This window comes from Symphalangus syndactylus, chromosome X (genome assembly GCF_028878055.3).
Source record: "Symphalangus syndactylus isolate Jambi chromosome X, NHGRI_mSymSyn1-v2.1_pri, whole genome shotgun sequence".
Taxonomy (NCBI): domain Eukaryota; kingdom Metazoa; phylum Chordata; class Mammalia; order Primates; family Hylobatidae; genus Symphalangus; species Symphalangus syndactylus.
In genome coordinates this window covers 123,444,649-123,469,043 of record NC_072447.2, presented here as the reverse complement: position 1 = coordinate 123,469,043, position 24,395 = coordinate 123,444,649, and the positions used below count along the sequence as shown (strand labels likewise).

At 42.7% G+C, this 24,395-nt stretch overlaps 1 protein-coding gene and 1 long non-coding RNA gene across 2 annotated transcripts in view; one reads left to right on the top strand and one right to left on the bottom strand.

The window, feature by feature from the left end:
* LOC134736019 (uncharacterized) overlaps positions 1–6,005 on the bottom strand; it is a 27,310-nt gene extending 21,305 nt beyond the window's left edge. The window contains exon 1 of the long non-coding RNA XR_010119675.1: positions 5,932–6,005. This is a non-coding gene — a long non-coding RNA (uncharacterized lncRNA). The remainder of the gene's footprint in view (positions 1–5,931) is intronic.
* NKAP (NFKB activating protein) lies at positions 1,072–24,395 on the top strand. Its single transcript, XM_055267689.2, has 10 exons — positions 1,072–3,287; positions 5,419–6,642; positions 10,985–11,065; positions 13,107–13,177; positions 13,358–13,498; positions 15,230–15,293; positions 17,555–17,664; positions 17,757–17,832; positions 19,583–19,732; positions 24,056–24,395. The coding sequence occupies exons 2-10, from the start codon at positions 6,257–6,259 to the stop codon at positions 24,228–24,230; spliced, it is 1,254 nt and encodes a 417-aa protein (XP_055123664.1). The 5' UTR covers positions 1,072–3,287; positions 5,419–6,256; the 3' UTR covers positions 24,231–24,395.

Below are 24,395 nucleotides of genomic sequence, written 5' to 3'. Positions count from 1 at the left end.
AAACAAACAAACAAAAAAACAAATGTGCCACACCAAAACAAAATGTTCATAATAGATGAAACTGTGGAGATGGAGTGGGGCAGGGCAGGGGGAGTATATGGGAACTCTGTACTTTCTGCTCCATTTTTCTGTAAACCTAAAACTGCTCTTAAAAATAAAGGCTATTAATTTAAAAAAAAAAACAAGGCAAGATCAAAGCATGACTACAGCTAGCATCTCTGCTCACTGAATCCAATGTTTTCAGGGTGTGCCTATTTCGGGTTTTCAGTTTATTGGCATGGCTTATCCGATAATAGATACGAGTACTTCATGTAGTGTTTAGTTAAATTTTGCAAAACTGCATTCTGAGGAAGTCCTGTTCTTTCATTTTTAAAGCTAGAGGAAGAGAGGGGGAAGGGACAGAAGGGAAGGAGGAGGAAAAGAAGAGGGGAGCATGAGGGAATCAAATGCCACAGTCCCATATTTAACATTTGCCCTTACAGGAATAGCAAATGTGCGGCACGTTGATTTCTCACTATCAGCACCAAAGTTTTGTACTCTAGCTACTGCAAATAAGGAATGTCAGTTAATTGGAGTTAAGCAACACGGGAACAGAGGGTTATATCTTACTTCTCTCTGTAATCAACCCTCTTTCCCTTTTTTGCCCCTTCTCACATAGATGCAAACTGGAAGCTGTTCAATTGTATTTGGAATCTGTGACACAACTATTGTGTCTACCGTGATTATTGGCTGTGCTTTAGGATATCGGTTGTTTGGCCAAGTTTTGGAGCGGCCTCGCCTCCTGGCTAACATCCTAGTCCCCTAGGGACCCGGTGGGCAGCAGAGCACTCAAATTCTCCATCCATGTCTAGCACTGAGCTCTGCTTCATTCACTGTTTCCTCTCTCTATCTTTTGTGTGCTCATGAGCACACAAGATCTTTAGCTCAAATATATCCTAGAATGGTCACATCACTTATTTTATCCTGTGCTTTTGGTCCTCAGAACACACCTGTAAGTTTCAGCCATATTTCTACCTGTTGGTAGATACAGCTCCTCCTAGTGGAGTCAAATTAGAAACAATTCTCCATTTATGACAGTCTTTCCAATGTGAGATTCAAATAGGCTAACCCAAGAGTGCGAAATTTTCCATATTTAGGGGCCTAATATCATCAAATTTCTTCCTGTAGAAGTAGCAGCAATTCATTATCAGAGAAGAAATGCAGATAAGTGAGGTGTTAGAGGAACTGACAAAGCCAGCACGCCAGTTAAGTTATCAGGGATCACAGATCTGTATTGACTAAGCAGTATTCTAAAAGAAAATTCTTTTTAGAAATTATGTAGTTCGGGTTTTGATCCTGTAAATTCTTTCAAAAGAGGTTAGTGATTAAAAACATTGTTTTAATCTCGCAGTCTCGAGTCCCCCTAACACCCACTCCTTAAATTCCATTTCTACAACCCAGATCCCTGCCTCAGTACTCTGGGTGTTAGCCATGCACCTACCTGCCCAGACAGCTGCAGAGTCTCAGACTTTGAAGAGGAGTAGTGAATGGAAGCTGAATACCTCCATATCCCATAACACACAAATGGTTTAATTCCTGTAGAGAATGGATCAGGTCGGGTGTGGTGGCTCATGCCTGTGATCCCAGCACTTTGGGAGGCCGAGGCAGGCGGATCACTTGAGCTCAGGGGTTCCAGACCCACCTAGGCAACATGGTGAAACCTTGTCTCTACCAAAAATGTCAAAACTTAGCCAGGCATGGTGGTATGCGCCTGTTGTCCCCGCTACTCGGGAGGCTGAGGTGGCAAGATTGCTTGAACCCAGGAGGCGGAGGTTGCAGTGAGCCAAGATAGTGCCACTGCACTTTAGCCTGGGTGACAGAGTGAGACCCCCATCTCAAAAAAAAAAAAATTTTAACGAAGAATAAGCCAGGTGCGGTGGCTCACGCTTGTAATCCCAGCACTTTGGGAGGCTGAAGCAGGCGGAGCATGAGGTCAGGAGTTCAAGACCAGCCTGGCCAACACAGTGAAACCCTGTCTCTACTAAAAATACAAAAATTAGCCGGGCATGGTGGCACATGTCTGTAGTCCCAGCTACTTGGGAGGCTGAAGCAGGAGAATCACTTGAACCTGGGAGGTGGAGGTTGCCCAGGCTGGAGTGCAGTGGCAGGACCCAAACTCTGCAAGCCTGATCCCACTGGCTGTCTGCACCTGCCTGTGTGCTCTAGCTCCCCCTCACTGCCAACTCATGAAACACAGGCTGCTCCCAGGATACCTGGCAAGAAGAGCACCATGCCATTCAGATGTGCAGGAGTAGGGGTTTGCTCTTCCCAACTAAAGTACATGTCCACCAGCCATGGGGCAGGTAGACCAATCACTGTTGCAGAGTTGGTTTTATAGGCAACTGATGTGAAGGTGTACAGCCCGTTGTCACAAAAGTTAGGCAGTAGGTTTTCCATTGAAAACTTTCTTATTAGAAATTCTCCCCAATCTCCATCTCAAATCACAGAATTTCTCTTATTCAATTAAGTTTTTGGACCTGGCCCCATGACAAATTAGTTATACATAGAAGATATCCAATAGTGTGGTCCACTCTTCCCATTTAACATTATTTCATACATCTTTCCCTTAAATTCCAAAAAAAGGAGATTTCTGATAATCAATTGGCATTAATTTTCATGATCTGATAAATTACTTCTTAGGAAAATCCCAGAGGCCATCATGCTACTGGCAGACTGGACTTGGAATTTCTTCAGCAAACCTATGTACCTTCAAAAATCCAAATTGAGGGCTGTGCATGGAGGCTTATGCCTGTGATCCCAGTACTTTAGGAAGCGGAGGCCGGCAGATCATTGGAGGCCAGGAGTTTGAGACCAGCCTGGCCTACAGGGTGAAACCCAGTCTCTACCAAAAATACAAAAATTACCTGGGCGTGGTGGTGGGCACCTGTAATCCCAGCTACTTGGGAGGCTGAGGCACGAGGACTGCTTGAACCCAGGAGGCAGAGGTTGCAGTGAGCCAAGATCCTGCCACCGCATTCCGGCCTGGGCAACAGAGCAAAACTCCGTCTCAAAAAAAAAAGTCGAAATCAGTAGAATTAATGTTGGAATGCCCTTTGATTTAAAAACAGTAGAGGCCTAGGCGCAGTGGTTCAAGCCTGTAATGACAGCACATTGAGATGCCGAGGTATGAGGATCACTTGAGTCCATGAGTTCAAGACCAGCTTGGGCAACATGGCAAAATCCCATGTCTACAAAAAAATTCAAAAATTAGCCGAGCGTGGCACATGCCAGCTACTCAGGAGGCTGAGGTGGGAAGATCCCTTGAACTCAGGAGGCGGAGGTTGCAGTGAGCCAAGATTGCACCACTGCACTCCAGTCTGGGTGAGGGAGCCAGACGCTGTTCCACAAAAGAAAAAAGAAAAGAAAAACAGTATAAAATGTATAGAAATGCTGGGCGTGGTGGCTCACGCCTGTAATCCCAGCACTTTGAGAGGCTGAGGCGGGTGGATCACAAGGTCAAGAGATCAAGACCATTCTTGCCAACATGGTGAAACCCTGTCTCTACTAAAACTACAAAAATTAGCTGGGCGTGGTGGCATGCCCCTGTAATCCCAGATACTCGGGAGGCTGAGGCAGGAAAATAGCTTGAACCCGAGAGGCAGAGACTGCAGTGAGCCAAGATCGCGCCACTGCACTCCGGCCTGGTTACAGAGCGAGACTCCATCTAAAAAAAAAAAAAAAAAGAATAGAAATACTGATCCTTAACTCTATATTGCTGGGCTGGCATACAATGAGACTAGTTTAAGGAGCTGGACAAAGAGGGGATTACAAATTCCTTTTGCTGGACAGATAATAGAGGCTGGGTAGGGTATGTGGGAGAAAGCAGAAGGATGAAGAGAAATAGGTTAAAGGGTACAAACATACAGTAAGATAGAAGAAATAAATTCAATGGTTTTTGTTGTTGTTTTAAGATAGTGTCTCACTCTGTCGCCCATGGAGTGCAGTGGATCAATCATGGCTCACTGCAACTTCGATTTCCTGGGCCCAAGTAAGTGTTCCTCCCACCTCAGTCTCCTGAGTAGCTGACGTGCACCGCCACACTCGCCAAATTTTTAAATTTTTGTAGAGACAGGGTCTCCCTATGTTTCCCAGGCTGGTCTCCAACTCCTGGGCTCAAGTGATTGGCCCGCCTCGGCCTCCCAAAGTTCTGGAGCTACAGGTGTAAGTCACCACACCCAGCCCCAAATTCAATGTTTGATATTGACATCAGGGTAGAGTGAGAGTACACTATTTTTTTTTTTTTTTAAACACAGCCTCACTCTGTTGCCCAGGCTGGAGTGCAGTGGCGCAATCTCAGCTCTCGGCTCGCTGTAACCTCAGCCTCCCGGGTTCAAGCGATTCTCGTGCCTCAGCCACCCTAGTAGCTGAGATTACAGGCACGTGCCACCAGGCCCAGCTAATTTTTGTATTTTTAGTGGCGACAGGGTTTCGCCATGTTGGCCAGGCTGGTCTCGAACTCTTGACCTCAAGTGATCCACCCACCTCTACTTCCCAAAGTGCTGGGATTTCAGACATGAGCCACCACACCAGGCCAAGAGTACACTTAACAAAAATGTACTGTGCTCAGATAATGGACACCTTAAATACCCTGACGTCATCACTACACATTATATACATATAACAAAATTTCACAAGTATCCCGTAGATTTGTACAAATTTTAAAAATAATAAAAAATTAGCTGTGCCGGGCACGGTGGCTCACGCCTGTAATCCCAGCACTTTGGGAGGCCGAGGCGGGCGGATCACGAGGTCAGGAGATCGACACCATCCTGGCTAACATGGTGAAACCCTGTCTCTACTAAAAATACAAAAAAATTAGCCGGGCGAGGTGGCAGGCGCCTGTAGTCCCAGCTACTCGGGAGGCTGAGGCAGGAGAATGGCGTGAACCCCGGGGTGCGGAGCCTGCAGTGAGCCGAGATCCTGCCACTGCACTCCAGCCTGGGCGACAGCGAGACTCTGTCTCAAAAAAAAAAAAAAAAAAAAAAATTAGCTGTGCATGATGGCACATGTCTGTAATCCCAGCTACTCAGGAGGCTGAGGCAGGAGAATCACTTGAACCTGGGAGGCGGAGGTTGCAGTGAGCCAAGATAGCCACTGCACTCCAGCCTGGGTGACAGAGTGAGCCTTTGTCTCAAAAATAAAAAAATAAAAAATAAAATGACACTTTTTGGGGAGAAAAAATACAAGCCAGACGCAGTGGCTCACACCTATAATCTCAGCACTTTGGGAGGCCGAGGCTGGCGGATCGCTTGAGCCCAGGAGTTCAAGACCAGCCTGGGCAACAAGGTGAAACCCTGTTTCCCCCAACCCCCCTCAAAAAAAAATTAGCCAGGCTTGGTGTCGCATGCGCCTGTAATCCCAGCTATTCAGGAGGCCGAGGTGGGAGGATCGCTTGAGCCCGGGAGGAGGAGGTTTGCAGGGAGCTGAGATCTTGCCACTGTACTCCATCCTGGGTGACAGAGTGAGCAGAGTGAGTTCCAGTCTCAAACAAAACAAAACAAAACAAAACAAAACAAAACCTCCTTTTGCTGGGGCATTATTGGTGGAGACGGGTGGCTAGGGGATAAGTATGCAGTTTTTCTCTAGGCGGGAAACTTAACTGAAGTTTATCAGGCGCGAGTTATTAACAAAATTTGCGCCCTCTAAGCTAACACGGCAATATGGGGCTTAGACATCATAGCTCATCCCCAGTCGCGAAAAACCCTCCCAAATTTGCTTGGGATTGGAAAGAAAAAGAAAATATACATTCATACTTTCATACATGACATAGACACACACACACATTTATATAAATACACACAGAAAGCACATGAAACACAAGCAGAATTAACTGTGTTGTTCATACGGCCACTCAGTGAAATGTATACTGTATATTGTGTTTTAAATATATACTTCCCTTCAAGTGTTTCAAGTTCCAGGCTGAGAAAGGACTTGGTCTCTTGCTTAGATTTGAGGAGCCTCACTAGGAACTGGAAGGGTGTACGCAATCTAGTTGCCCCACCGGCTTATTTATATTGATGCACACATCGCTTCCCGTCGGCGACGACCGCCTAGATCCGGGGAAGGGTTTTGCAGACGTACCGAGAACTATTGCTAAGGTTTCCTCAGATTTGGGCTGTTCCGCAGCGGCAGGTCCCGGGAACCAGGGCAACAGAGATCTTCCTAGGCTCGCGAGAGCGCCCCCTTCTCCCACGGCTGCTGGGGCCCCCCAGTAACAATGGCTCCGGTGTCCGGCTCGCGCAGCCCGGATAGGGAGGCCTCGGGCTCGGGGGGAAGACGTCGCAGTTCGTCGAAGAGTCCAAAGCCCAGCAAATCTGCCCGCTCCCCGCGGGGCCGCCGCTCTCGCTCGCACTCTTGCTCTCGGTCCGGGGACCGGAATGGACTCAGCCATCAGCTGGGTGGCCTCAGCCAAGGCTCCCGAAACCAGTCCTACCGCTCACGCTCGCGGTCGCGTTCTAGAGAGCGGCCCTCTGCGCCCCGGGGCATCCCCTTCGCTTCTGCCTCCTCGTCAGTCTATTACGGCAGCTACTCGCGCCCCTACGGGAGCGACAAGCCTTGGCCTAGCCTCCTCGACAAGGAGAGGGAGGAGAGCCTGCGGCAGAAGTGAGTGAGACGGCCGCACTTTCTCTTGTACGAGCCTACGTGCCTTTGGAGTCCGATCTATCATTCATTCCGCTTCTGGGTATTTGCATTTCCCTCACTCTGCTTGCCTTGCGCCCATTTTCATCCCTTTCTTTAATCCACCCACGACAACCCTTTATTCGTCCTTTTCATTTTCCCTTACCCTCAGGCCCCTTCGTATAGTACCCTGGTCTCCCGCTACCCCCTTCCGCCTCCGGTCTTGTTAGAGAATATTGCCGAGAGCCTCAGACCTATCAGAATTGTGGTTGTGTCATTATCATTCGTGAATATATTTGTGTTCCCCACTAGACTGAGCTCATGGAAAGGAGGAGCCAGTGAACGAAGGAGAATTCTGATCACAGAATTCTAAGTGCCTGATACTTTATAGGCGCTCAACCACTGCTTGTTGAATGAAGGAACTCACAGGTCTGAGATAACAGGATATTTATGTAGAAATGTTTTGTGGGGAATTAGGAAGAGATGAAATCAAGGGTTTAAGTTGGAGAGGAAATAAACCTTCCCCTCAGACAAGACGATTAGATGCATGTAGGAAAAGTGATCTGATAAGCTATAGATGACCCCACTTTGAGGAAGGTCTTGTTAAGTGGTCTCAGTCTTGACCTCGAAAAATGACGCCAGGATGAGACTAGATCTCTAATCAAAGTGGAAGAATGCATAGCTTGGGGATTGTTTTGTTTTTGAGACAGGGTCTAGCTCTGTCGCCCAGGCTGGAGTGCAGTGGTGCAGTCTTGGCTCACTGCAGCCTCCACCTTCTTGGGCTCAAGTGATCCTCCCACCTCAGCCTCCCTCATAGCTGGGACTATAGGTGCGCACCACCACACCCGGCTTATTTTCGTATTTTTTGGTAGAGACAGGATTTCACCATATTGCCCAGGCTGGTATCGAACTCCTGGGCTCAAATGATCCTCCCACTTTGGCCTCCCGAAGTGCTGAGATTACAGGTATGACCCCACATGCCCTGCCGAACCTGTCCTTTTCATCACTATACTTTATTACCTCCCACTGCCGGAAGAAAAAGAATCAAGACATCTCCCAACTGTTGAAACTTTAACCTACCTCTCAATGCCTGTAATATTTCTAAGTTTCTCATTTTTTTAAACATATAAGTGCATGTAAATAACTTACTGCAGTGCCTGACACATAATTTAACAATAAACATAAGATATTAAGACTTACACAGCAATAATTATGAGCCTTTTCCTTTCTCCTTAAAACTATGCATTTTTGGCTGGGCGCAGAGGCTCATGCCTGTAATCCCAACATTTTAGGAGGCCAAGGCAGGAGGATCACTTGAATCCAGGAGTTCAAGACCAGCCTAGGCAATATAGGGATACCCTGTCTCTACAAAAAGTGTTTTAAAAATTAGCTGGGCGTGGTGGCATGTGCTTGTAATTTCAGGTACTGGGGATGCTGAAGTAGGAGGATCACTTGAGCTGGAGAGGTCAAGGCTGCCGTGAGCCATGATCTCACCACTGCATTCCAGCTTGGGTGACAGAGGGAGATGCTGTCTCAAAAACAAACAAACAGAGAAGAACAGGAAGAAAGGAAAAGGACAAACTCCAGAATCAGACTGAGTATGAAGCCTTTATTTGCCACTTAATAGCTGTGTGACCTTGGTCAAGTTACTTAACCTCTCTGGGCTCCATTTCTTCATCATTAAAAGGGGGATAAAATAAGTATTACGGATTAAAAAGGGGATAAAATAAGTACTATGGATTTTGGGATTGTAATAATTAACTGGCTGGAACATAATAACTATTCCATAAATGTTAGCTATTAATGTTTCATGCATGGGAGCAAAAACAGTAAAAACAGTCCTGAGTTAGGTTGGAGACCCATCTCTCCAAGTTACATTTTTCAGAAACATACCCACAGGCTATGTCAATCAAAAAGTAAATAGTTTCTTCTTGGAGAATCCTCACCAAAAGATGTCAGAACTGCTTGGATGAAACTTGCATATGTACATTTAGCAAATAAATAATTTATCTTTTTTTTTTTTTTTTGAGATGGAGTCTCACTCTGTCTCCCAGGCTGGCATGCAGTGGTGCAGTCTCGGCTCACTGCAGCCTCTACCTCCTGGGTTCAAGTGATTGTTCTGCCTCAGTCTCCTGAATAGCTGGGATTACAGGTATGCACCACCACACCCAGCTAATTTTTGTGTTTTTAGTAGAGACGGGGTTTCGCCATGTTGGCCAGGCTAGTCTCGAACTCCTGACCTCAGGTGATCCACCCGCCTCGGCCTCCCAAAGTGCTGGGCCCGGCCAATAATTTATCTTAACATTACAGATGAAACCAGGTGACAACAGGACTTCCTGCTGTTTACAGTCTGGTAGGCGTTCTTCCCCCGATATCCATACATTCCAAGTACAGCTATAAATATGTTACCTTTTAAATTGTCTGTTACTTCAGGTGAGAAACCCTCTCAGTCTGACTCTGCATAGTTATAATACCTTTTCCTCTGATTAAAGAAGCAAAAACAATTTATATAAAAACTCATTGCAATTTATTTTGGAAGGATTTTTTAAAACAAATGGAGTCACAAGCAGCTAAAGTTTGAGAGAATGAGCCTTAGTCTTTGTTTTGTTTTTTTTTTTTAGTTTATGAGGAATAACAAAAATTAAAACAGAAGAAACCATAGGCATAAAACAAAAGAAGAAACAAATTTTAGTGTCCTTCAAAGAACAGATACAAAATGCACTCCTTTTCCAAAAAGGAACTAAAAGGAAAACAGAGAGGGAACAAACCTTGTATCTCATTGAGTATAGTTTTTTTTTGGTTTTTTATTTTGAGATAAGAGTCTCGCTGTATCACCCAGGCTGTCACGTGCAGTGGCGTGACCTTGGCTCACTGCAACCTCCACCTCCAGGGTTCGAGGGATTCTCCAGCCTCAGCCTTCTGAATAGCTGGGACTACAGGCGCATGTCACCATGTCCAGCTAATTTTTGTATTTTTTTTTAGTAGAGACAGGGTTTTACCATGTTGGCCAGGCTGGTCTTGAACTCCTGACCTCAGGTGATCCACCTGCCTCGGCCTCCCAAAGTGTTGGGATTACAGGCGTGAGCCACCACGCCCAGCCCAAGTATATTTTTTGTTAAATGAAACTTTTTGACTAGGTGCAGTGGCTCATGCCTGTGATCCCAACGCTTTGGGAGGCTGAGGCAAGAGGATTGCTCGAGGCCAGGCTGGGCAACAAAGCAAGACCTTTTTTTTTTTTTTGAGACGGAGTCTCGCTCTGTCTCCCAGGTTAGAGTGCAGTGGCGCGATCTTGGCTCACTGAAACTTCCACCTCCTGGGTTTAAGCAATTCTCCTGTCTCAGCCTCCCTAGTAGCCGGGATTACAGGCATGTGCCACCACGCCTGGCTAATTTTTGTATTTTTAGTAGAGACGGGGTTTCACCATGTTGGCCAGGCTGGTCTTGAACTCCTGATCTCAAGCGATCCGCCCACTTCAGCCTCCCAAAGTGCTGGGATTACAGGCATGTGCCACCGCGCCCGGCGGCAAGACCTCATCTCTACAAAAAATAAAAAACTTTTATTTCGGGCCAGGTGCAGTGGCTCACGCCTGTAATCCCAGCACCTGAGGTGGATCACCTGAGGTCAGGAGTTTGAGACCAGCCTGGCCAACATGATGAAACCCCATCTCTACTAAGAATACAAAAATTAGCCTGGCATGGTGGCGCATGCCTGTAATCCCGGCTACTAAGGAGGCTGAGGCAGGAGAATTACTTGAACCCAGGAGGCAGAGGTTGCAGTGAGCCAAGATCGCGCTACTGCACTCCAGCCTGGGCGACAGAGCGAGACTCCATCTAAAAAAATAAATAAATAATAAAATAAAATAAAAACTTTTCTTTCATTTTCAGAACTTCAGTTGTTTTCTACGTCTAATGCATCATTTTTATTTTCTTCATTAATTCCTCAGTTTCTGAAAACTGAAGGTTTGACCAAATCAAGAGACTTCTCTTCATCTTTCATAAATCTGTAAACAAATGGTTACTTACAAATGTGAAGCTGTTTCTGTCACATATTACAGATGATGAAATGAGCAGTTAAGAGCTGTGTCATGCATTCAGCAGAACGGATGCACTTGACAGTCTCTCAGGCCATCATTTCTATAGTCTGTACCATTTGATAGTATCATCAGAACATCAGACCTTAAGTGATGAGTTTACATTTAAACCAAGTTTTTATTCATGTTTAAAATATAAAGGGAAAAAAGGCTTAACTAGACTCCTATTGAATTTGATTATATATTTAGGAAACAACTCAGCCATTGAGTTATAATTTACATGTCTTTATCTGCTAGGAGATTAAGTGAGAGAGAGAGAATTGGAGAATTGGGAGCTCCTGAAGTATGGGGACTTTCTCCAAAGAATCCTGAACCAGAGTAAGTGGTTAAAAAATATATTTTTAAAATGTTATAATATGTGTTTAAATCCTGAATCTATTGTGAAAATGTTTAAGTGAAGAACTTTAAATATATCTCACATTTTTCTTTCTTGTGATTTATGTTCTTCTATCCCTTAAGTTTTAAGAACATAGAACACATCTAAAGATTAAAACATGTTGCTAGTAGATTTTAGCATAATCTAAAATAATTCATGGAGTATAAATTTCCTATTAATAGGGTTCATTGTTAAATAATACACATTATTTTGAATTATTTTTTCTCAACTCAGTGGCAGATTGCATGCCAGATATTAGCATTACAAAGAGATTTTTTTTTTTTTTTTTTTGAGACGAGTCTTGCTCTGTCGCCCAGGCTGGAGTGCAATGGTGCGGTCTCAGCTGACTGCAACCTCCGTCTCCTGGGTTCAAGCGATTCTCCTGCCTCAGCCTCCCAAGTAGCTGGGATTACAGGCGCCTGCCACCACGCCCAGCTAATTTTTGTATTTTTAGTAGAGATGGCGGTTTCACCATGTTGGCCAGGCTGATCTCGAACTCCTGACCTCGTGATCTGCTTGCCTCAGCCTCCCAAAGTGCTGGGATTACAGGCGTGAGCCACTGCGCCCAGCCTACAAAGAGATTTTTTAAAATGAATATACCAGTATGGTTTTGTTTAGTTAATATTCCTATATCCAATACTATCTTCAGGCTTAATGCTTTTTCTTTTTGCTTATTTCTTTTCTCTTTGATGCTACTCATAAGTTTCTTCTTCCCTCTTTATTTCTGTGCCAACTTTAGGTTGAGTTGAGACAATGTGCTTGACAGGTAAACCTGTAATTTGTGACTGGATAATAAAGCATTATTATCTGAAACTTGTTCTTACAGATACCTTTAGAAAATGCTTGAAGAGGCCAGGTGCGGTGTCTCACGCCTGTAATCACAGCACTTTGGGAGGCCAAGGCAGGTGGATTCCTTGAGCCCAGGAGTTCAAGACCAGCCTGGGCAAATAACAAGACTATTTAAAAGAAAAAAAAAAAAGAAAATGCTTGAAGAACCTGAACGTATTGAATTAGAGTTGGAAGGAACCCTAAAAATAGTTTTCTTTCTTTCTTTTTTTTGAGACAGAGTCTCACTCTGTCACCCAAGCTGGAGTGCAGTGGTGCGATCTTGGCTCACCACAACCTCCGCCTCCCGGATTCAAGTGATTCTCCTGCCTCAGCCTCCTGAGTAGCTGGGATTACAGGTGCATGCCACCATGCCTGGCTAATTTTTGTATTTTTAGTAGAGATGGGGTTTCACCATGTTGGTCAGGCTGGTCTTGAACTCCTGACCTCATGATCCACCCACCTCGGCCTCCCAAAGTGCTGGGATTACAGGCATGAGCCACCGCGCCCAGCCAAAATAATTTTCTAGATAATATTTAAATTACTCCAAGTATGATCTTCAGAGGAAAAGATTATATGATGTGGAAACTCCTTTTCTAAACTATTATAGAATTTGAATACTCATTTTCAGAATTCTCTGCAAAAGAACAACATCTCTTTAGACTGTAGTTTGTTAGGTTTTTGCTCTGAGGAGACAGAACAGTTGCTGCTTTACCATTTGTCTTTTACGTGCTTAAAATAAAATTATAAAGTCTTTCTTCAGCCTTCTTATACCCAGTTTCTTTAATCTTTCCTATGGTTCCTGTTTCTCTACTTTTTCCCTGTGGTTTCTTGTGAAAATATAAATCCTCCATGCTGCTTTGTTTAAATAGCACTATGTAAACTCTAAAGTGTTATGCAAATGATAAGTTACTTTATTATTACAAAGATGGTAGACCCTTGAACTGCACGTTTACGAAAGTAGTTCAGTGCTTGCTTTGTTGTTGTTGTTTTGGTTTTTTTGATTCCCAAGGATGCCTTAGGATCTCCAATGCTTGCTTTTAATGGTTCTTGGACAATTGATGCTGTTACTGAAAAATTTGGAGTTCTTATTTTTATACTCCATGGTCCATATCTCATCACTTTCCTAATTCTTATAACCATTTTATTTAAATTCAGTTCTGATGAACATACACCAGTGGAGGATGAAGAGCCAAAGAAAAGCACTACTTCAGCTTCTACTTCAGAAGGTATTTTAAAAAAAAGGGTATTTTTAAAATACAAGCTATTTTATTGAGAGATTTTAAAAAATCAGTTTGTAAATAGTTGAACATTAGACTTTGCTTTTACTCAAATTGCCCATCGTCTGTTTCTTTTGATGTTCAGAAATAGTTTTTTAGAATATAATTTTTTTATTTGTACTTTCTTAGAAGAAAAAAAGAAGAAGAAGAAGTCTAGCCATTCAAAAGAAAGGTCCAAGAAAAGGAGAAAGAAAAAATCATCGAAAAGAAAACATAAGAAGTATTCTGAAGATAGCGACAGTGACTCTGATTCTGAAACAGACTCCAGTGGTAAGAATGCCAACAGCATTCTGCAAGCCTTGCTTGCAGTTTTACTTCTTAAAACTTATTTTAGAAGAAGGTTCCTGAAAACAATAATAATACTGAAGAGTTTTTGAACACTTGCTAACCTTGTGCCAGGTACCCTAATAAGTGCTTTATATTCATTATTGCCATTTAATCCATACAATAACTGTAGGGTACATCTTATAGATGAGGAAATGGAGACAGAGCAGGTTATAAGTACTATCCCTAAGGTCACACAGTTTGGATTCAAACCTAAGCAATCTGACTCCGGCTTGGGATTGGTTGTGCAAAGTGTACAAGGCACATGGCACCAGACCAAGTCAGGGGGTTGGGCTGTACCAAAGTAAGCCTTACAGGGCTGCATCAGCCCAGTGGAAGGGCTCTTTTGTTTAATTCTCATGCTCAATGAGCACCTCTGTACAGTTTTCAAAAAGGTATGCCATAAAGTGCCTACTTCATGCTGGCTGCCTATTTGTGGAAGGCACCCTATCTGGGGTAGTGCATCACAAAGTCTCCTTTTTGTACTCTCTCCTGGCTGATGATTGACCAGAAGGTGCCTCCTCTGAGGTTAACACATTACACAAAGATTCACCTTCCTTTGATATCGCCCAAGTTTCCTGGCCCTCCCTGTCACTTCTCTTCCTCAGTGCTGGAAGACAGAACTTTCAAATATTTCTGTGTGCAACACTTAAAAAGAGGCATTTTTATACTTAACTACAACACTATCTCATACAATAAAATTAGTAATAATACCCCATAACACCAAATACCTACTTAAAATCGTTCAATAGCACTCCATAGCCTTCAGGGTAAAGTTCAGACCCTGACTCATTTCTCTCTAATCACATATACCCTGTTACACTCTCTTGCAACATCCTCTGTAATCTGAAAACTACTTTCTGTCTCCTCAGTATTCCATGTTCTTTCTCTTGTTACTTGGTAGAGAGGCCCTCTGCCTACAATGCCAGTATCTCCCTCCATCCAGCTTGGTTTACTCATTGCACCAATGGGCATGCGTTACTTTTGTGATCAAAGAACTACTTTAAGAGTCACCTTTCCTATCAACCATTCCTCAGCCACCCTCCCCAAATCAGTCTGATTTTGAGACTCCTCTGTGTGTCCAGGTTCCCCAAGCTTCCCTCTATCATTCCAGATTGTATTGATCTCTTTACCTATCTGTCTCCTCCATTAGACTGAGCTCCAGGAAAGTATTTTCTCTCCCGTCTCCAACACACATAGTTTTCTTTCCCTTTTTATCATGAAAATATTTAAATATTCAGAAAAGCGAAGAGAATAGTATCATTAATACCATATACTTATCACCTAGATTTGGCAGTTGTTGGTATTTTTACATATTTGCTTCAAATATGAGCTTTTCGCTGAGATAGTCAAAGTTAATTACAAATATCATCACACTTCCACCCTAAATATTTCTGTATGCATCCCGTAAAAAGAGGCATTTTCCTACTTAGCCACCACACTATCTCACACAATAAAATTAATAATAATACCCTATATCATCAAATACCTAGTGACTTTAATTTCTACGTTCATAGTACCTCCTACAGTTCCTAACAAATAGCAATAAATGTTTCAATGAGGTAATTTCTTTGTAACAATAAATGGGACAGCAATAGGATAGTTACCTACTCAAAAGTACTACGGTTTTAGAGTTAAAAAAATTTTTTCTTAATTGTAATGTGCTTTAATTTGCAGATGAAGATAACAAAAGGAGAGCAAAGAAAGCCAAGAAAAAGGAAAAGAAGAAGAAACACAGATCGTCAGTTTTTTAAGTTTTATTATGGAAAATCTTTTCTTTTTTTTTTTTTCTTTTTGAGACAGAGTCTCACTCTGTCAGGCAACAGAGTGCAGTGGTTCGATCTCAGCTAACTGCAACCTCCGCCTCCTAGGTTCAAGCGATTCTCATGTCTCAACCTCCCGAGTAGCTGGGATTATAGGCACCCACCACCATGCCCGGCTAATTTTTGTGTTTTTAGTAGAGATGGGGCTTCACCATGTTGGCCAGGCTGGTTTCAAACTCCTAACCTCAAGTGATTCTCCCACCTTAGCCTCCCAAAGTGCTGGGATTACAGGTGTGAGCCACCGCACCCGGCCAGAAAATTTCAAATGCATATAAAATTACATAAAATAGTATAATGATCCCTCCTGCACCTGTCATGCAGTCTAAATGATTATCAACTCATGGGCAGTATCTGCCATCCATCATTTATTTTGGAACCAATCTCAGATATCATTCCATCCATAAGCAATTCAGTACCTTTCTCTAAAAGATAGGCATTCTTTTTTTTCTTCTTCTTCTTTTTTTTTGAGATGGAGTCTCGCTCTGTCGCCCAGGCTGGAGTGCAGTGGCGTGATCTCGGCTTACTGCAAGCTCCGCCTCCCGGGTTCACAAAGATAGGCATTCTTTAAAACAAAACAAAACAAAAAACTGGCCAGGCACAGTGGCACATATCTGTAATCCCAGCACTTTGGGAGGCCAGGCAGGAGGATCGCTTGAGCCCAGGAGTTCATACCAGCCTGGGCAACATAGCAAGATCCTGTCTCTGTATTAAAAAAAAAACCCATAACCAGAATGCTATTATTGTGCCTAAAACATTTAATAATAATTCCTCTATTCTCAGCAGTCTTTTCTGTAGTTTATTCCAATCAGGATCCAAATAATGTCCCTAAATTGCAATGACCGTATTCTTATGGTATTCTTTGGCATGTTCTGTCCCCTGTATTTCCAATAGATTGATAGGTCTAGAGGCCTGAGAAGGCTCAGATTTGAGTTTGGGGCAAGAATACTTCATAAGTGGTGCTGTATACTGTCAGGAGGCAAATAATGTCTGGTTGTCACTTTTTGTCATATTAACAGCCATTGATGGTCATTATCTCGATCCATTATTTCATTAGGGGTTGTAAAATGCTGATAGTCTAATCCTGGCTTTATCCTTCATTTATTAGGCAGAATAATTCTATAAGAGAAACTTACCCTCATCAACTATTTAGATACCCTGAAATATAGTTTATATAGTAAGAACAGGATAATTGCTTGATTTTTTTTGTTTTATGACTTTTCAAATAATGAATTGGATTTTTTAAAAGTATTATTAACCCAAGGATTTAAACATATTTGACATATTTTAATCCATTACACATAAAATTATTCATAACGTTCAAATTGTTGGGACTTTTTAGGCTGTTTTATTTCTGTTGTCTTTCTACAACATCAGAACTGTATTTCATTGTTCCCTTTAGTGAATTTTTTTTTTTTTTGAGACCGTGTCTCACCCTGTCACCCAGGCCGGAGTGCAGTGGCACGATCACAGCTCACTACAACCTCAGCCTTCCAGGATCAAGCCATCTTCCCACCTGTGCCTCCACTTTCCCCATACCTGGGACTACAGGCGTGTGCCACCACACCTGGCTAATTTTTGTATTTTTTGTAGAGACGTTTTCGTCATGTTGCCCAGGGCTAGTTTCTAACCCCTGGGCTCAAGTGACCCACTCGCCTCAGTCTTCCAATGTGCTGGGATTACAGGGGTGAAACACTACACCCAGCCTCCTTTAGTGATAATTTTTATAGCAAAAGATGATTTGGTTAAATAAGTTAGAATACTTTTTAAAAAAATTGTTAAGAGACAGTGTCTCGCTCTGTTGCCCAGACTGGAGTGCAGTGGGCTAATCATAGCTCGTTGCAACCTCGAACTCCCGGGCTCAAGTGATCCTCCCACCTCAGCCTCCTGAATAGCTTAGACTACAGGTGTGTGCCATCACACCCAGCTACTTTTTTTTTTTAATAGAGACGGGGTCTTGCTCTGTTTCCCAGGATAAGTTAGAAGCAGATTTTTTTAAGTAAAATTATCTTGCAAGTTTGAATAAGCTGGGAATTCAGATCATTTTATTGTCACCTTTCTTTGCCTTGAAAAATTAAGATGTATAGTCACCAGTTCAAAATTTAAAAAGAAAAAGAAAAATTAAGATGCCCTCTAACATAGGAAGATTAAGTGAATTTGTATCAAATTAAAATCCCTATAGGAAGAAATATAAGAAAAAGAGGTCTAAGAAGAGCAGAAAAGAGTCCAGTGATTCAAGCTCTAAAGAATCCCAAGAAGAGTTTCTGGAAAATCCCTGGAAGGATCGAACAAGTAGGTTCTTCTGATAGACTTTAACTCAGAACAGATGAAACATTAACCAATTAGTCAGAATGTGAATGTGTTTCTTAATATCCTTCATGCAGAGGCTGAAGAACCCTCAGATTTAATTGGCCCAGAGGCTCCAAAAACACTTACCTCTCAAGATGATAAACCTTTGAAGTAAGTAGCAGTGTGTTTATAATATCTAAAGTACCCACCAAAAAGTCTGGTTCTAACTTACCTTGCCAAGCTTATCTGACTTTATTCCCTTATTTCTACTCCAGGTTCCAGCTGAGCTGGACTAACTATTCCCTGGGCTTAACGTGCACTTTGCAACTTTTATGCCATGTTCAGCTTATTTCTTCATCCAGTGTGCCTTCCCTTCTTTTCCCTGCCCTCTGTTTTCTTCCCTATCCCCAGTTTCTTCCTGTTAAAATCGTTACTTACTATCCTTCGAAGCCCTTTTCAAAAGGAGATGCATATGCTGATTCCCAATACTTCCCCTCCACAAGTAGGTGTGATTTCTATTTCTCTTTGATCCTCACAGAATTTTTTATTCCTTTTTTTTTCTCTTTTTTCTTTTTTTTATCAGCAGAATTTTTTTTCTTTTTTTGAGACAGTCTCGCTCTGTTGCCCAGGCTGGAGTTTAGTGGCGTGATCTTGGCTCACTGCAACCTCTGCCTCCCAGGTTCAAGCGATTCTCCTGCCTCAGCCTCCTGAGTAACTGGGATTACAGGCACGCGCCACCACACCCGGCTAATTTTTTTTTGTATTTTCAGTAGAGACAGGGTTTTACCATGTTGGTCAGGCTGGTCTCAAATTCCTGACCTCATGATCCACCTGCCTCAGCCTCCCAAAGTGCTGGGATTACAGGCGTGAGCCACCGCACCTGGCCTAGAATTTTTTGTTTGTTTGTTTTGTTTTGTTTTTTTGAGATGGAGTCTCACTCTGTCTCCCAGGCTGAAGTACAGTGGTGTGATTTTCACTCTGTCGCCCAGGCTGCAGTGCAGTGGCGTGATCTTGGCTCACTGCAACCTCCACCTCCCAGGTTCAAGTGATTCTCCTGCCTCAGCCTCCCAAGTAGCCAGGATTACAGGCGCCTGCCACCACGCCCGGGCTAATTTTTGTATTTTTAGTACAGATGGGGTTTCGCCATGTTGGCCAGGATGGTCTCGAACTCCTGATCTCAAGTGATCTGCCCGCCTCAACCTCCCAAAATGCTGAGATTACAGGCGTCAGCCACTGCACCCAGCCTACTTTGCTTTTTTTTTTTTTTTTTTTAGACAAAGTCTCGCTCTGTCACCCAGGCTGGAGTGCAGTGACACGATCTCAGCTCACTGCAACCTCTGCCTCCCAGGTTCAAGTGATTCTCCTGCCTCAGCCTCCTGAGTAGCTGGGACTACAAGCATGCACCACCATGCCCGGCTAATTTTGTATTTTTAGTAGAGACGGGGTTTTGCCATGTTGGCCAGGCTGGTCTCGAGCTCCTGACCTCAGGTGATCCGCCCGTCTCGGCCTCCCAAAGTGTTCAGATTATAGGCTTGAGCCACCGTGCCTGGCATACTTTGGATTTTTTAAGGAAAAAAGGGAATGGGAGTCAGCTGGAGCCAGAATCAGTAATGACAATACCTGTAGGGATAAATTAATCCATAATTGTAAACTGTGAATCTATACTCACATCAGTTCTTTTCTTCCAAAATATTTCTGCATTTCTGGGTTAGTTGTATAGGTCATAGTGCAATGCAATGTTTAATATACTAATTAGGATAAAGCAATTCACATTAAGCTTCCTAGCACACTACTGCTGAGCACTGTTATTCCTACTCTTGTCTGAGAAAATGTGGGGATTTTTGGTGCTCTCTTTAGATTATAAGCTTTTAATATTAAGATGATTTAATGGACCTTTTCTGAATTCTGAATTACTTTGTAGCTATGGCCATGCTCTGTTACCTGGTGAAGGTGCAGCTATGGCTGAATATGTAAAAGCTGGAAAACGTATCCCACGAAGAGGTGAAATTGGCTTGACAAGTGAAGAAATTGCATCATTTGAATGCTCAGGTTATGTAATGAGTGGTAGCAGGTATGTTGTTGGCATTAAGCTCAGTTTCCATGATTAGATCTTTTTCTTCTTTTTTACTACCAGACTTATATTTTGGTAATTGATTTTCATAACCTTTGGATATAAGGTTAGTACACAAAAATCCATTGCATTTCATAAGTGACTGTTTCTTATGAAAAGTAGAGTATAAATATTGGTTTGATATTAGTGTTGTTAGTATAACATGGTTTTCTGTAATTCCAAGTATATATGCAACTCAGCCTCAAACTCAGCTATATTTCTGACTTCAAAGAACCAATCTTTCTAATGTCCTTTCTTAGTTGGTATTTGCTTACAGATGTTTTATCCACTGGAGGATATAGTTAAATTCAGCTATTTATCACTGCCCCATGAGGAATGTGGCAGTTAGGAAAATATTTTCACAAGACAGTGTTTCCTGGTTACAAGTTTGTCTCCAGTTTTTATGGACCCAGATTTCTGAGACTGAATAACAGAAAAAGATGATAAAAGACATTGGTCAGCTGAGAACATATCCTGGCTAATAAATAAATGAATAAATAAATAAATTTTAAAAAGCCACTGGATTCAGCATGGGAAAATGAATATAAAATTAGGAAAGAGAAAAGTTCCAGGAAGAACCAGGAGAATGAGCTAATTAGGGCAGCAGTACTTAGATCAAATTGAATTTTGGATTCTTTAAAACTTGATAAACTTTTTTTTTAAGTAGATAACTATTTTTAAATGACATTGAAGGCAAATATTTGCAGAAACCCTGAAGCACCTCCAGAATCTTGTAATACCGAGGACCAATATTTGAAGCATTGCATTGGAGGACCCACACAGTAAGGCAAGAAAAAGAAATTAGAGACACAAGGATTGGAAAGGAAGGCCAGGCACGGTGGCTCGTGCCTGTAATCCCAGCACTTTGGGAGGCCAAGGCAGGCAGATCACTTGAGCCCAGGAGTTCAAGACTAGCCTGGGCAACATGGCGAAACCCGTCTCTACTAAAAACACAAAAATTAGCCAGACGTGGTGGTACGCACCTGTAATCCCAGCTACTCAGGAGGTTGAAGCAGGAGAATCGCTTGAACCCAGAAGGCGGAGGTTGCAATGAGCTGAGATCACACCACTGCATGCCAGCCTGGAGAGCAAGACTCAGCCTGAAAAAACAATAATAATAACAATAATAATGATTGGAAAGGACGATATAACAATGTCATTTTTTAGCCAGGCACGGTGGCTCACGCCTGTAATCCCAGCATTTTGGGAGGCATAGTCGGGTGGATCACCTGAGGTCAGGAGTTCAAGATCAGCCTGGCCAACATGGTGAAACCCTGCCTTTACCAAAAATACAAAAATTAGCTGGGCATGGTGGCGGATGCCTGTAGTCCCAACTCCTCAGGAGGCTGAGGCAGGAAAATCACTTGAATCCAGGAGGCGGTTGCAGTGAGCCAAGATTGTGCCATTGCACTCTAGCCTGGGTGACAAGAGTGAAACTCCGTCTTAAAAAAAAAATGTCATTTTTTTGTGAATGACATGGTGAATGATTTGATTGTTTACATAGAAAATCCCAAAGAATCTCCAGATAAATTATAAGTAAGAGGAAGATTTAACAAATGGTTGGATATAAGGTTAGTACACAAAAATCCATTGCATTTCTATTTACCAGCAACAGACAACTAGAAAATGTAACTAAATAAGAAGAAAACAACATTTGTTATAGTATCAGAGAATATGAAGGACTTCAGAATAAATCTTAACAAAAGATGCCCAAGGCTCTGTGAGGAAAACTATAAAACATTATTAAGAGATTGTATATTCAATACAGTTCCAATAAAAATGAACTGCATTTCTATTTACTAACAAGAGAAACCTGGAAAGTTTATAACAGTGTCAGAATACGAGAGACTTAAGAATAAATCTTAACAAAAGATGCCCAAGGTTCTATGGGGAAAAATGTAAGACATTAAGCGTCTATATTCAATACAGTTCCAATCAAAATCACAACACAGTTTTTCATGAGACTTATTAAGCTGGTTCTAAAATTTATATATTACACTAAAAGGACAAGAATAGCCAGGTCACTTCTGAAGAAGAAGAGCAAGAAGGTAAGATTAAAGAAAACTTAAATAACTGGAGAGATACCAGGTTCATGGATAGGAAGGCAATATTGTAAAGTTGTCATTTCTTCCCAAATTGATCTTTATATTCAATACAGTCCCAATCAAAATCACAACAGTTTTTCATGAAACTTAATAAGCCAGTTCTAAAATTTATATACTAGACTAAAAGGACAAGAATAGCCAAGTCACTCCTGAAAAAGAAGAGCAGAAAGGTAAGATTTCCCCTACAAGATAGGAGGACTTATTATGAAGCTTACAGCACTTTAGAAAGCATAGGAGAACAACTGAATTGTTCAGTGGAATAAAATTCAGGCCGGGCACAGTGGCTTACGCCTGTAATCCCAGCAATTTGGGAGGCTGAGGCGGGTGGATCACCTGAGGTCAGGAGTTCAAGAGCAGCCTGGCCAACATGGTGAAACCCTGTCTCTGACAAAAATACAAAAATTAGCTGGGCGTGGTGGCTAGTGCCTGTAGTCCCAGCTACTTGGGAGGCTGAGGCAGGAGAATCGCTTGAACCCATGAGGCGGAGGTTGTAGTGAGCTGAGACCTCGCCGTTGTACTCCAGCCTGGGCAACGAGTGAAACACTATCTCAAAAAATTAAAATAAAATTCAGAGCCCAAGGATAGCCATACATGTATGGAACTTCAGTGTATGAAAGAGATAGCATGTCAGATCAATGGGGAAAGAAAGAACCATCAGTACATGAAATAAGAGGCTGAGGCAGGAGAATCGGTTGAACCTGGGAGGCGGAGGTTGCAATAAGCCAAGATTATGCCACTGCACTCCAGCCTGGGTGACAGAGGGAGACTCGGAAGTTAAATCCACTGACAAAAACTGCTCTTCAATTATAGATTTAGACTTGGTTCTTTTTTTTTTTTTTTTTTTTTTTTTTGAGACCTAGTTTTGCTCTTGTCTCCCAGGCTGGAGTGCAGTGGCGTGATCTCAGCTCACTGCAACCTCCACCTCCTGGGTTCAAACGATTCTCCTGCCTCAGCCTCCCAAGTAGCTGAGATTACAGGTGCCCGCCACCACACCCAGCTAATTTTTGTATTTTTAGTAGAGACGAGGTTTCACCATGTTGGCCAGGCTGGTCTTGAACTCCTGACCTCAGGTGACCTGCCCGCCTCAGCCTCCCAAAGTGCTGGGATTACAGGCGTGAGCCACCGTGCCCAGCCTAGACTTGGTTCTTCTGGTTTTATGGTAAAGTAGAACCTTGAAGGAAGTTCCATCTGATTAATGACTAGTTAAATGTTTTATCTATCCTACTTCCAATTCCACAAAGGCAAATGGATATATCACCTAGGAAGTTTAATAATTTGCCCATTTCTGGTTGTTTTACTGGAAACAAATTAGACGTATACCCTTAGTATTTGAAATTAATGATAGCGGCCGGGCATGGTGGCTCAAACCTGTAATCCCAGCACTTTGGGAGGCCGAGGCAGGTGGATCACCTGAGGTCAGGAGTTCGAAACCAGCCTGGCCAACATGGCAAAACCCCATCTTTACTAAAAATACAAAAATTAGTCGGGCGTGGTGGCACACACCTGTACTCCCGGCTACTCGGGAGGCTGAAGCAGGGGAATCACTTGAGCCCAGGAGGCAGAGGTCGCAGTGAGCCAAGATTGTGCCACTGCACTCCAGCCTGGGTGACAGAGCCAGACTACATCTCACAAAAAGGAAAAAAAAAAGGATAACATTTACTATGTTGACAGGAAATCAGAGATCATTATTTGAATAGTGGAAATGAATCAAAGACATATCAGGGCTGGGCACAGTGGCTCACACCTGTAATCTCAGCACTTTGGGAGGCTGAGACAGGCGGATTACTTGAGGTCAGGAGTTCAAGATCAGCCTAGCCAACATGATGAAACCCCATCTCTACTAAAAATGCAAAAATTAGCCAGACCTGTTATCCCAGCTACTCAGGAGGCTGAGATGGGGGAATTGCTTGAGCCAGGTAGGTGGAAGTTGCAATGAGCTGAGATTGCGCCACTGCATTCCAGCCTGGGCAACAGAGCAAGACTCCGTCTCAAAACAAAACAAAAAAAAAGGACGTGTCAGGCAGCTAAAATATTAATAAATGATCTTTTGGAAATTTAACCCATTTCAATTTTTATTTGTCAGCTGTTAAATCGATCACTCTGGGTAAGAAAGGATTAATGAGGATGTACTATGAAAATAATTACTGAGAAATTAAGCCAAAAATAAAATTCTCTCCAGGCATCGCCGAATGGAGGCTGTGCGACTGCGAAAAGAGAACCAGATCTACAGTGCTGATGAGAAGAGAGCCCTTGCATCCTTTAACCAAGAAGAGAGACGAAAGAGAGAGAACAAGATTCTGGCCAGTTTTCGAGAAATGGTTTACAGAAAGACCAAAGGGAAGGATGACAAATAAAGATTTTCTGATTGTCCAGAAGACATTTTTAACAACAAAAAAGAAAATCTGGGTTCCACACATACATAGAAAAAGATTATTATGTTCTGAGAAAGCTTTACAGTGCTACTGTGCCTTCTATTTAATTCTTTCAGTCCTTCAATAAAAAGCTGCTTATTGATATAA

Excerpts from the sequence above, each read along its gene's own strand:
- NKAP (XM_055267689.2), top strand. The coding sequence starts at position 6,257 with ATGGCTCCGGTGTCCGGCTCGCGCAGCCCGGATAGGGAGGCCTCGGGC. Across the intron at positions 13,178-13,357 it reads TTCAGCTTCTACTTCAGAAG|AAGAAAAAAAGAAGAAGAAG; the intron begins GTATTTTAAAAA and ends GTACTTTCTTAG. Across the intron at positions 19,733-24,055 it reads TATGTAATGAGTGGTAGCAG|GCATCGCCGAATGGAGGCTG; the intron begins GTATGTTGTTGG and ends AATTCTCTCCAG.